Source organism: Orussus abietinus, unplaced genomic scaffold, assembly GCF_000612105.2.
Source record: "Orussus abietinus isolate OABI.00-Male unplaced genomic scaffold, Oabi_2.0 scaffold59, whole genome shotgun sequence".
In the NCBI taxonomy this organism is placed as follows: Eukaryota; Metazoa; Arthropoda; class Insecta; order Hymenoptera; family Orussidae; genus Orussus; species Orussus abietinus.
The window spans coordinates 628,783-638,691 of record NW_019395985.1 but is presented as its reverse complement, the minus strand read 5'-3'; the positions used below and the strand labels follow the sequence as shown (position 1 = coordinate 638,691).

The 9,909-nt window shown below is 38.6% G+C and overlaps 3 protein-coding genes and 1 long non-coding RNA gene across 10 annotated transcripts; 2 read left to right on the top strand and 2 right to left on the bottom strand.

Annotated features, from left to right (window-relative positions):
• Positions 1-352: 352 nt before the first annotated feature.
• LOC105695031 (methylglutaconyl-CoA hydratase, mitochondrial) lies at positions 353-3,582 on the top strand. Of its 3 annotated transcripts, none has more exons than XM_012416250.2 (4): positions 353-548; positions 666-927; positions 1,018-1,806; positions 2,248-3,582. In XM_012416250.2, the coding sequence occupies exons 3-4, from the start codon at positions 1,058-1,060 to the stop codon at positions 2,405-2,407; spliced, it is 909 nt and encodes a 302-aa protein (XP_012271673.1). In that variant the 5' UTR covers positions 353-548; positions 666-927; positions 1,018-1,057; the 3' UTR covers positions 2,408-3,582. The 3 variants fall into 3 exon arrangements, with proteins under 3 accessions (XP_012271673.1, XP_023289724.1, XP_012271672.1); XM_023433956.1 differs by having other exon boundaries at positions 355-548; positions 666-834; positions 977-1,806; XM_012416249.2 differs by having other exon boundaries at positions 355-553; positions 666-834; positions 977-1,806.
• LOC105695032 (phosphomannomutase) lies at positions 3,583-6,139 on the bottom strand. Of its 3 annotated transcripts, none has more exons than XM_012416252.2 (6): positions 6,069-6,105; positions 5,614-5,936; positions 5,413-5,494; positions 5,103-5,297; positions 4,725-4,992; positions 3,583-4,548 (listed from the first exon to the last, which is right to left on the bottom strand). In XM_012416252.2, the coding sequence occupies exons 3-6, from the start codon at positions 5,470-5,472 to the stop codon at positions 4,283-4,285; spliced, it is 789 nt and encodes a 262-aa protein (XP_012271675.1). In that variant the 5' UTR covers positions 5,473-5,494; positions 5,614-5,936; positions 6,069-6,105; the 3' UTR covers positions 3,583-4,282. The 3 variants fall into 3 exon arrangements, with proteins under 3 accessions (XP_012271675.1, XP_023289725.1, XP_012271674.1); XM_023433957.1 differs by having other exon boundaries at positions 5,659-5,936; XM_012416251.2 differs by lacking the exon at positions 5,614-5,936 and having other exon boundaries at positions 6,069-6,139.
• Positions 6,140-6,153: 14 nt separating this feature from the next.
• LOC105695028 (N-sulphoglucosamine sulphohydrolase) lies at positions 6,154-9,045 on the top strand. Its single transcript, XM_012416247.2, has 10 exons — positions 6,154-6,577; positions 6,782-6,911; positions 7,012-7,148; positions 7,231-7,381; positions 7,441-7,679; positions 7,805-7,924; positions 8,001-8,204; positions 8,281-8,450; positions 8,524-8,670; positions 8,747-9,045. The coding sequence occupies exons 1-10, from the start codon at positions 6,457-6,459 to the stop codon at positions 8,894-8,896; spliced, it is 1,569 nt and encodes a 522-aa protein (XP_012271670.1). The 5' UTR covers positions 6,154-6,456; the 3' UTR covers positions 8,897-9,045.
• Positions 8,351-9,891, bottom strand: LOC105695034. Of its 3 annotated transcripts, none has more exons than XR_001103576.1 (4): positions 9,807-9,891; positions 9,396-9,634; positions 9,167-9,322; positions 8,351-8,462 (listed from the first exon to the last, which is right to left on the bottom strand). It is a non-coding gene; the product is annotated as an uncharacterized LOC105695034 (long non-coding RNA). The 3 variants fall into 3 exon arrangements; XR_001103577.1 differs by having other exon boundaries at positions 9,821-9,891; XR_001103575.2 differs by lacking the exon at positions 9,807-9,891 and having other exon boundaries at positions 9,396-9,792.
• Between the last annotated feature and the right edge of the window lie 18 nt (positions 9,892-9,909).

The window sequence follows — 9,909 nt, the reverse complement described above, 5'->3', positions numbered from 1 at the left end:
ACTAAAATAATTTTCATTAATTGTTTTTGTATATAAATATTTATTTTCTTTAGGAAATCCATTCTGCCCCTCGAGCGATTCGAATTCCGCGCTGCTCCCGCCGCTAGTACGCTGCGCGGCCGGAGAGGGCAGTGCGGACCAGGTGCAAGCCATCGATGGAGTCCAGTGTACTCAGGCCCTGCGTCGCCCAACCCGGGAGCTGGATCGCGGACAGGTAAATTATCAGGTTTATCTGTTTTACCGTTAAAGTGAGGTTATTTGTTTTACCATTAGAAGTTAGATTACCGATTCTCCAACTGTATCAGAGACAGGCTGCTTTATCGACTGTTATTGACGTAGTGAGAATTCATCCTAACCTGAACGACGGACGGCAAAACCGTGTCTGATCATTAATCATTATTCAACACAAACATACAAGGACAAGTCGCTATTAACATAGTTTGGCGTGTAGTAGTCTCGTGTTTACCTTGGCAAGCGGGAATTTCTTGTTGCTGCCAGAAGAGCCGCCAACATCCGTCGAAGTTGTTGGGTCTTCGCTCATTCGAGAGGTTAAGTACGATAAGTGCATTGTGGGGTGTTCCTCGTTTAAAGTCCACTCCAGTTTGACTTTGGTTGACTTTACTCCATTTCCCTCCCCCAACTGACTTGCGGAATTACATTTTCAGGGTCAGTCCGTTTTCAGGAGTGTCAAGCGAGGCCGGCGAGACATTCATACTTCTACATTCTCCAGAACGAAGGTTGTTTCCCACTCGGGAAGTCCAAAGGCGACGAGCGGAGTTTTATTTTCGTACCGTGAAAGTCAGGGACACGGACTGCGTAGGAGCTGGTGTGTAAGTAAGTATCAAAGAAGCCACCGGGCGTGAAAACTTTCCACCGCTTTCTTGGACAGCAGTCCCTCGACCTTTTATGTAACTGCATTGTCAGGATGTAAGTCTCTTAATGAATTCCTAACATTTGCATGTTTTGCGTTTCATAGGGGTCGCAAGTTCAACCAAGTGTCCTCATTTCTCCTGCTAGAGTTCACACTTGTCACGGCGGCGGGCAGTAATTGGGAAGAATGGCATCGTTGACTTCCAAACTCAAAGCCAGTGCTGGGATCTGCGGGCTCGCGAAGGTTGCCATGAGAACGTTGGCCACGCAGACCATGCTCGGGTCCAAGGAAGAGGAAAAGGTTGCAGTCGTTAAGTATCTTGATGGAAAGGACAATGGAATAGCCGTGCTGGGATTAAACCGCCCTGATGCTCGCAACGCCATTGGCAAGATGCAGTTGTCGCAGCTAAATGAAGCAGTTTCCACGATTCGAAGAGACGACAAAGTTAGAGTGCTGATCATTCGGAGTCTGATCCCGAAGATTTTCTGTGCTGGGGCTGATCTGCGCGAGAGAGCCAGGATGGAAGCAGCCGAAGTGTCTGATTTTGTGGCGGCTTTGAGAGAGCTCATGAACAATGTCGAAGCCCTGCCAGCTCCTGTTATATCGGCGATCGATGGAGTGGCCCTCGGTGGTGGACTGGAGCTCGCTCTTGCTTGTGATATCAGGACTGCCTCGTCGGAGGCAAAGATGGGACTCGTAGAAACCAAATTAGCTATTATACCAGGTGCTGGTGGGACGCAGAGATTGCCCAGATTGGTCGGACCAGCCGTTGCCAAAGAGCTCATATATACTGCGAAAATATTAGACGGCTATCAAGCACATGAAATTGGTTTGGTCAATCGGGTTGTTTCGCAGAACAAGGAGGGCGATGCTGCTTACCAGGAGGCCCTTATGATTGCTAGGGAAATTCTACCAAATGGACCAGTCAGTGTCAGGTGAGATTCTCTTAGTCTAAAATATGTAGACTAATTACCACTAATGTTATCATTTTTAATCGAGCATTATCGTTAAGGTAGAATGACCCTTTTAAATCTTTTGAGTCTTCTTGTCTTTCTATAAAATATTAGTATGACTATTTTTAAAACAGTATTTCATACAATTGGGAAAAATATTGAGTGCGTAATTATTTTTCACCTGAATGTTCTAGATACGATTAAGATTATTTTGTGAGGTTTAACAAGTGAGTCATTTAAGATTTAACAAGTGAGTCACCAGAACTTCTTACGACTTAACAGAGGTTAATGACTCCATAATTACTTCGAGCTTGTATCAATGTTATCAGCGGAACAACATACCAGGAGACTAATTATTGCTCACTGAATATACGAAGGTGGTAATGACGTTGATAAGACATGTATGACTTATATGATTTACAGGCTGGCTAAAGTGGCTGTAACAGAAGGCATCGACGTTCCTTTCGAAGATGCCTGCGAAATCGAGCAGAAGTGTTATGACCAACTGCTCGGCACCAAAGATAGGATCGAAGGTCTTGCTGCGTTCTCTGCAAAACGCGTCCCTGTCTACAGAGGACTGTAATTGCGCCGATTTACTTGAAGAGGAATAAAAAAAGGGCAACGGGATATTTATCCTGTCGAGTTGTCTTCGCTCTTTTCGTCAGGACGAAATTACACGCTAAGACATTTTGGTAGCTTAAGGTGAAGCAAAACACGTCGATTTGATCGACGTCGATGAGGGCAGAATTAAGTTCTCTGTCTTCTTAATGTTAAACATCGGTGTTAATGTTTCGTTTGTTTAACGTTAAATAACCATGCCAAGTACTTTTTACTGTTTCTTGACGGTAGGGAGTGTGACAATATATTCTGCATGCAACTTCTTCGGAGCCTATTTATATCTTATCGAGGAAATTTCAAGGACAGTGTAACAGTCGTTTCCTTGAAACCTTGTTGTTAATTTTTTTGCGTTTTATTACTAACACGCGTGATATATCCGCTCGTAAAATGTACGATAATTGTTATAAGTGTTTTTCACTCTTCACAGTTTATACATATTTTTACAGATAATGAGTGAATTCTCGAGTTTATACAATTATGAAACGCAAATTGATATTTTGGGCTTTGTGGGGTTTTTGGAAGAAAAAAAAGCCATTGGAAAGGGCGATGTGCAATTTTTTTAAGAGTTGAAAACTCGAGTTAATTTTTGCAAAATTGGGCTTTGATCTTGGCCTGCAGTATGACAAATTTGTACACAAAGTCTTTTGTACCGTCTTCATAAGTTGAGTGCTACAACGTACAATTTTTTAAACCTTTTGTACGGAACTTTTACAAATTTCTATTTTTTGTATGATAACTAGGATTTAAGTTCAGTAACGTTCCGTGTTGCATTTGTAAATAACTGAAGACTTTCCACTAACGATGTATTTTGGTGTAAATCTGATTCAAAGGACTTGACTTCGGACATACCTAAAAAAATTAACTTTCCTGAATTATTGTTTACGCAGTCACTTTGAAAAACGATGATCACCTTGGAAAGTTCTTTTTTGACGCATTTACACAATATATCGAATTATTATTAACGTGTTAAGGGAAAGGGGCATGTGTTACTTTGCTATCCATTTTTCTACGTCACTCCGTGTCTTCCATGAAAGGAATCCTAATATTGTTATACGTCAGGCAAATAATTTAGGGCTCAGAAATGTTATGCAATTTGTCTGAAATTGTTGATTAAAAAAATATATATATACGAACACGTTATCCAGTGATTTCTGCATTTTATCGCCTCAACCATTTACAGTACAGAGTACAACAGTTATATTACTACGATCGGTTAATAATATGATAACATTTATAGAATTTATATGGTGAACACCATTATATTGCACTCATGATTCAGGTATACTATACAGAGAAACACTTTGAAGAGTTATTACGGTAATTGGCTACCTTTAAATTCTTTTAAAAATACAACTTCAAGTATGTGCGCTCTCTCAATCGTCTTAACACTTTGAAATTGGTCCAACTTCTAGTTATTTAATTGGACTCGAGATATAGATCGTGGTTCAATTTGTTTAAACAGTTTAAACTGGGTTAAAACAATCTTGGCGAATAAAGTGACCAACGGTGTATCAAAATATACATTTGTCATAAATTGGTCTCGATTAAACATGGCAAGAATATTTAACATGTTTATGTTAACGTTAACCCGTTCTTGAACACTGACCAAATCTCTCGTAAATATTTAGGACTGTTTAAATAAAGGTTTAACAATCATTGGTAAACGTAAAATGAACATGTAATACTAGCCCTAAATTTACATAATACTTTGAGGCTACGAAACGATGCCTGCGGAGCATGCACATTCCTATATTATTTACACTGATTTTCACGAACTTTGATACACATGGAAGATTAAAACTGCACACGAGTGGAATGCCTTCATTGAAGGAATTTAGAGTTAAACACATTGCATCGGTACGTTCAGCTGATCTTTCGCTTTGGTTTCGTTAATTAATGTCATTAGAACTTTGAGCTGATTAACTGTATCTTCAGGATCATCGACTCGATGACCGACCGTCAAGTCGCTCTCATAAATCTCGTAGTCGTTTCCGCCTTCGTGGGCTTTGTCACCGAAGAAGTGAATTTCATCGTACCCTTGGATATGTCTCAGGCAATAAGTTTTGTCCCAACCATTTGGAAAGACATCGAAAGATATCTGCCCTCCTGTAGAAATAAGGATTACTTTGTAATCACTGGATAGCGTAATCCTTATCAGCTTATCGGAAGCATGATGCAAAGGAAACAAGGCGTGATCTCACGAAAGTCTTATTTTTAACTCATGCTCCTTCCAAGATGCAGCTATATTTATATAAGGAATGAAGAATAGTTAAAATACTAACCAATGCTGTACGTTAATGCCAAATTTGGGAACTCTTTTTTAATGGCTTGAATAAACTTCTGACGGATCAGGTGCTCCGTATCGTATTCGTAAAATCGAATGCGCTCCTCCTGAGTACAATTTCGTCCAACCGGTGAAATGTTTATGATTCCAGTTCTAAATTCCACAAAGGTGCCTCGTTTAAATGGTAACTTCAGTTCGGAGATGTATCGTAGAACGAAGTTTATGAAATCTTGCAGGGCATCTTCGCCAATTATGCTCTGGATCGTCTGAGAAAAAAATGTGGAATGCGATAAACTCGAACATCTTATTTATATTATTCGTGTTATATGAGGAAAATTCTCATATAACATGATTTCAAACAATGCGTATACTTTACCTCGCCACGTAATCGCTTGCCATCTTTGAAAGCAACTAAACCATTTTCAGCAAACACGTATTTGTACTTGTTTATCACGTTTTCACCACCTAATTGCTTTTGGATCTTAGTCAAGTCCGATCCTCCGACAATGGCCAAGTCGAACTCCTTCTTCACGGTCTCGAATAAGAATTTCTCTACGCTTGGTTTGATGACCTGAAAAATTAAGTACAATGTAATAAGTTCTTTTTACGGAAACACCTTAATGTTCGTGCAAGTCTACAATGCTGAAACATTAATTATCTTAGAATTAAATATTTTAAATATCCACCTGTTGAGGAGCCGTGAGCGTGCCATCGACGTCGAATAAACAAATAATCCGTTTTGCCATCGTTAAGGTTTTTTGAAACAGCCTGGAAAGCAAGAACAGGAAATCATTAGTTCATATTCAGATATGTATTTCCAAAAACTTGAATCTCTAATTCACTGAAACCCAGTGAGACAAAATTCAATGTTTAGTTTTTTAATCCACCTTTAAAAACAAATGATTGATGAATTAATTTGGAAAGCTTCCTACACAGCGGAAGAACAAGCGAAGTGAGTCTTGAGTTCTGCGGAGCACCGCCTTGTGAATTCTTAATCACGTGCAAGTGGATTTAATTACTCTTCCATGGTACCCTGCTTTCAATAAATTAACCAGGCCTCGATGACACTTCGTCTCCTCATAGTTCATTTCTTTAAATAATTAAACTCTCCACAGACATAGAAACAGCTGCAAAATATTTCTAAAAATCCATTTACAAGCTTTAAAAGCGAGTCGAGTTGGAGCTGTTTCTTTAAAAACTGCTATGCAACCTGTAGGAGTAACGACCCTACCGGTTAGTTGAAAAAGCGAGAAAAAAAATGAGTACTGCTTTCACAAATATCCCAGTCATCCCATACATAACAATACAGATTTAATCGGTCATTGTCTGACCTGCAACTCACGTTAAATTGAAAAAAGTGTCCCCGCGTATGTCCGTCGATGCAACTTTCACCTCCTCTGGAGTGGAATGGAGCGCAAGCTCACGGCCGCCCAGGAACGTCTCTAATAAATCAATCGGCGATTATTAATAGACATTTTTTTCCCTTGAAAGGGAAGAATCCCAATAATTAGGAGATTTCAATTTTACAGCACGATCGAACGGTGATTCTGGAAACTGTTTTACTGAGTAAAAACTGGACGGTGTGACGGAATTTCTTGAAAAAGGATTAGAGAGGCTAGAGAAAGTGAGGTTAGGCGGCGGAAAGGGCCCGCGCTCGCTGTCGACACGGTCCTGGATTTACGTGGAATTTCCAGCAGGACGTGTCACGCGGCAACTCCGGGAACGGCGAGATGTCACGGGAAAGAAGCTGGAAGACATTTTATTGCATATTTTCCGGTTTTTTGGCCACCGCGAGATGCGTCGTTCCCGAAAACTCGGAGGCGGCGCCCAAGAACGCTCTTCTGTTGCTAGGTAACGGGGCATGTTTATTTCTTTGAGGAAAGCAGACGACGCCATTAGTCGGCGAGCTTTAAGCGCGATTTTTGAAAAGTGCTCTTTCAAATTCAAGACGCTTTATTCAATACTTAATAATTCTTCATTAATAGCGCTAAATGGCGCAGTTATAAGTTTAAGATTTGCTGGGTGAATAATACAGTTTTTGGTTTAACTTCACAGCTGACGATGGTGGGTTTGAGATGCGATCCTACTTGAATAAAGTTTGTCAGTCTCCAAATTTGGACCGCTTGGCTAAAGAGGGTTTGTTATTCAACAATGCCTACACTTCTGTCAGCAGTTGCTCGCCCAGGTGAAGTGCTTTTATTTCATGTCATTCAGTATTTCCTCTATTTTGTTACACACTTAATCGAGAACCTCTTTATTTTATTAATTAATGTTCGTGAATTCAGCCGCTCAGCAATTCTAACTGGAACTCCGAGTCACCAAAATGGAATGTATGGATTGCATCAAGGAATTCATCATTTCAATTCTTTCCAAGAGACCCGAAGCTTACCAAAAATACTGAAAGAACATAATATTCGAACAGGTTCCAATGAAATACCGAAATCAATTTAAATATGTTTAGCTTAATCACGTGACTACAATTTAATTGTTACATTATCTCTCAGGAATAATTGGTAAGAAGCATGTTGGACCAGGTGATGCATATCCATTTGATTTTTCATACACTGAAGAGAACGAGTCCATCTTACAAGTGGGCCGTAACATCACCAGAATTAAACATCTCGTTAGAGAATTTCTTTCCACTAACGGAACTCAGTAAGAATCACTTTTTTCTGAATTTTTAAGACCGTGGAATATCAAGTGAATATTTTTAGGCCTTTCTTCCTTTACGTTGCATTCCATGATCCACATCGTTGTGGCCATACTCATCCTGAATATGGTAATTTCTGTGAGAAATTTGGTAATGGAGATGTTGGAATGGGCACTATCCCCGATTGGAATCCTATTTATTATCAGTGGGAACAAGTGAAGGTACCTTATCACGTTCAAGACACTGAAGCAGCTAGAAGGGACATTGCTGCTCAGTATACAACGATCTCTAGATTGGATCAGGGTAACATAATTTTCAATCTACAGTAATTACATTTAATTACCAGTGAAGTTGTACGGAGACAATTTTGAAAATTCTCTGCTTTTGCTCTCCACATTTTATGAAATACAATGTCATTTAATTTATAGGAGTCGGATTAGTTTTGAAGGAGTTAGAAGATGCAGGTTTCAAGGACAATACACTCGTAATGTACACTTCTGATAATGGAATACCTTTTCCAAGTGGACGTACCAATCTCTATGATCCAGGTGAGAATAATTAACTAGAAAGTGAGAGTATTCTATGATGTTCTTTAATACAGATCATTACTCTGCATACATACAGGTATTGCGGAACCACTTATGATCTCTTCACCATACCACAAACAGCGAAGGAACGAAGTGACATACAGTATGACATCGTTAGTCGACATCGTACCTACTCTTTTGGACTGGTTCAATGTGTCATATTCCAAGCTGTCCGTAGATGACAACGAGGTCTCATTTCCACCTCTTACTGGCAAATCACTTTTGCCACTTTTAATTCAAGGTAAGGCAGTCTCTCATAAGTACACGTTGCTCTTCTTCGGCAAGGAATTCAGTTTCTTCGTAATCTATCTTTGCAGAACCAATTGAAGATGATACCGCTGTGTTTTTAAGCCAGACACATCATGAAGTAACAATGTACTATCCCATGCGTGCTATCAGGACGAAGCATTACAAGTTGATTCATAATATCAACTACAAGATGCCATTCCCCATTGATCAGGACTTTTACTTATCACCAACTTTTCAGGTGGCTGAATGTCTGTAAAAAAAGATTGCAAAGAATTATCCATATATATTTATTCATGTGGATTTGTTTTTAGGATCTACTGAACAGGACACAATCAAATCAGCCACTTCGCTGGTATAAGAATTTAAAGAGTTATTATCAAAGACCAGAGTGGGAGCTGTATGACTTAAAATATGATCCGGAAGAATTGAGTAATATTGCTCAGAAGACATCATCTAAGGTTGAAATATTTAATTTAGCTGATTAACGGTTCAAAAAGTAATACATTTTAGTATAATATGTTATTATCATTTAAGGATATATTTGCTAGTCTCCGAAAACGACTATTTAAATGGCAAGAGGAGACGAGAGATCCCTGGCTTTGTGCACCGGGTGGCGTTCTTGAAGAACAGGGTGAATACAAGAATAATGCCCAGTGCATGCCGTTGTATAATATGGATTACTGACTTAAGAATTCCCAGAAGCAATATTTTTTATTAGAATAGATGGTGGGAGTAGTAAGTAAACATTCAAATTTATGAGATTATATATACAGCATTAGAAATATGCTGTTGGGTTATCTAGGTGGTGCAAATATTAAACATACTCAGTTAATTATAGGCTATTGCTCTCTAAGAAACATTTTATACTTTGTGTACTGTTTTATTTACCGTTTATATGTATGGAGTAATAAAGAGTTTTCACAGTTTTTAGCATAAAAGTGATCCGATGCTTACGTGAATCTCTCATGGTATTACAGTCCTTGTTAATGAGATATTCTTTGCCTCCCTCTCTCGATGTCGAAATAGGGCTTCGTTCAGTCGATGGACATAATCCGATGATTTATTTGCATTTTTCTCTACAATATTTAATTCAGCCGATATTTCGTCCATCTAAACAAAATTCTTAATATTAACCTTATGGAATAGAAAATATTAATGCACAGTTAATTTGGGTATTACGTACAAATTGTTTATATCCAAGGTATCGATTATACCTTTGATTATTGTCATATATTTGTTTCACTTGTATCATGAGTACAAGACAGAGAAGTAAACCTCCTAGTAATACTAACGATTGCATATTCTGAAGGTTGCGCAGAATCAGCATAACAATCGAATGCATTAACACAGTCTCGTATGTTTATCGCTATCAGGACGTGGAAGTTCCAAGGTGGTTTGATTATCATCAAGTAGCATTTCCTCCTTTTTAATTAATGATCATTGCATTGTTAATAAAAATATGTAATGTTCAGACACACAGTGAATGCACATACACTCAGGTAGAATAATCATTTTATCTTTATAACAAGTAATGTTACATTAATATGTATTTAATTATATGACATTTTTTTCGAATTTAACAGGTATTCTGTACCTTTTAATGCTTACCTAACCTAAAATCGTTATAATTTTACAAAAATTTATGCGGTCGTGGAGGATTGTGAACGGTCAGGTTAAAGGCATTATTTTTTTTTATC

What these genes read in the sequence shown, in the direction of transcription:
- LOC105695032 (XM_012416251.2), bottom strand. Translation starts at nt 5,472, where the DNA reads ATGGCAAAACGGATTATTTGTTTATTCGACGTCGATGGCACGCTCACG. An exon ending in CGCTCACGGCTCCTCAACAG is followed by an intron (nt 5,298 to 5,412) that starts GTGGATATTTAA and finishes TTAATTTTTCAG; the next exon opens with GTCATCAAACCAAGCGTAGA. An exon ending in GCAAGCGATTACGTGGCGAG is followed by an intron (nt 4,993 to 5,102) that starts GTAAAGTATACG and finishes TTTTTTTCTCAG; the next exon opens with ACGATCCAGAGCATAATTGG.
- LOC105695031 (XM_012416250.2), top strand. Translation starts at nt 1,058, where the DNA reads ATGGCATCGTTGACTTCCAAACTCAAAGCCAGTGCTGGGATCTGCGGG. An exon ending in AATGGACCAGTCAGTGTCAG is followed by an intron (nt 1,807 to 2,247) that starts GTGAGATTCTCT and finishes TATGATTTACAG; the next exon opens with GCTGGCTAAAGTGGCTGTAA.
- LOC105695028 (XM_012416247.2), top strand. Translation starts at nt 6,457, where the DNA reads ATGTCACGGGAAAGAAGCTGGAAGACATTTTATTGCATATTTTCCGGT. An exon ending in AGAACATAATATTCGAACAG is followed by an intron (nt 7,149 to 7,230) that starts GTTCCAATGAAA and finishes ATTATCTCTCAG; the next exon opens with GAATAATTGGTAAGAAGCAT. An exon ending in CTCAGAAGACATCATCTAAG is followed by an intron (nt 8,671 to 8,746) that starts GTTGAAATATTT and finishes TTATCATTTAAG; the next exon opens with GATATATTTGCTAGTCTCCG.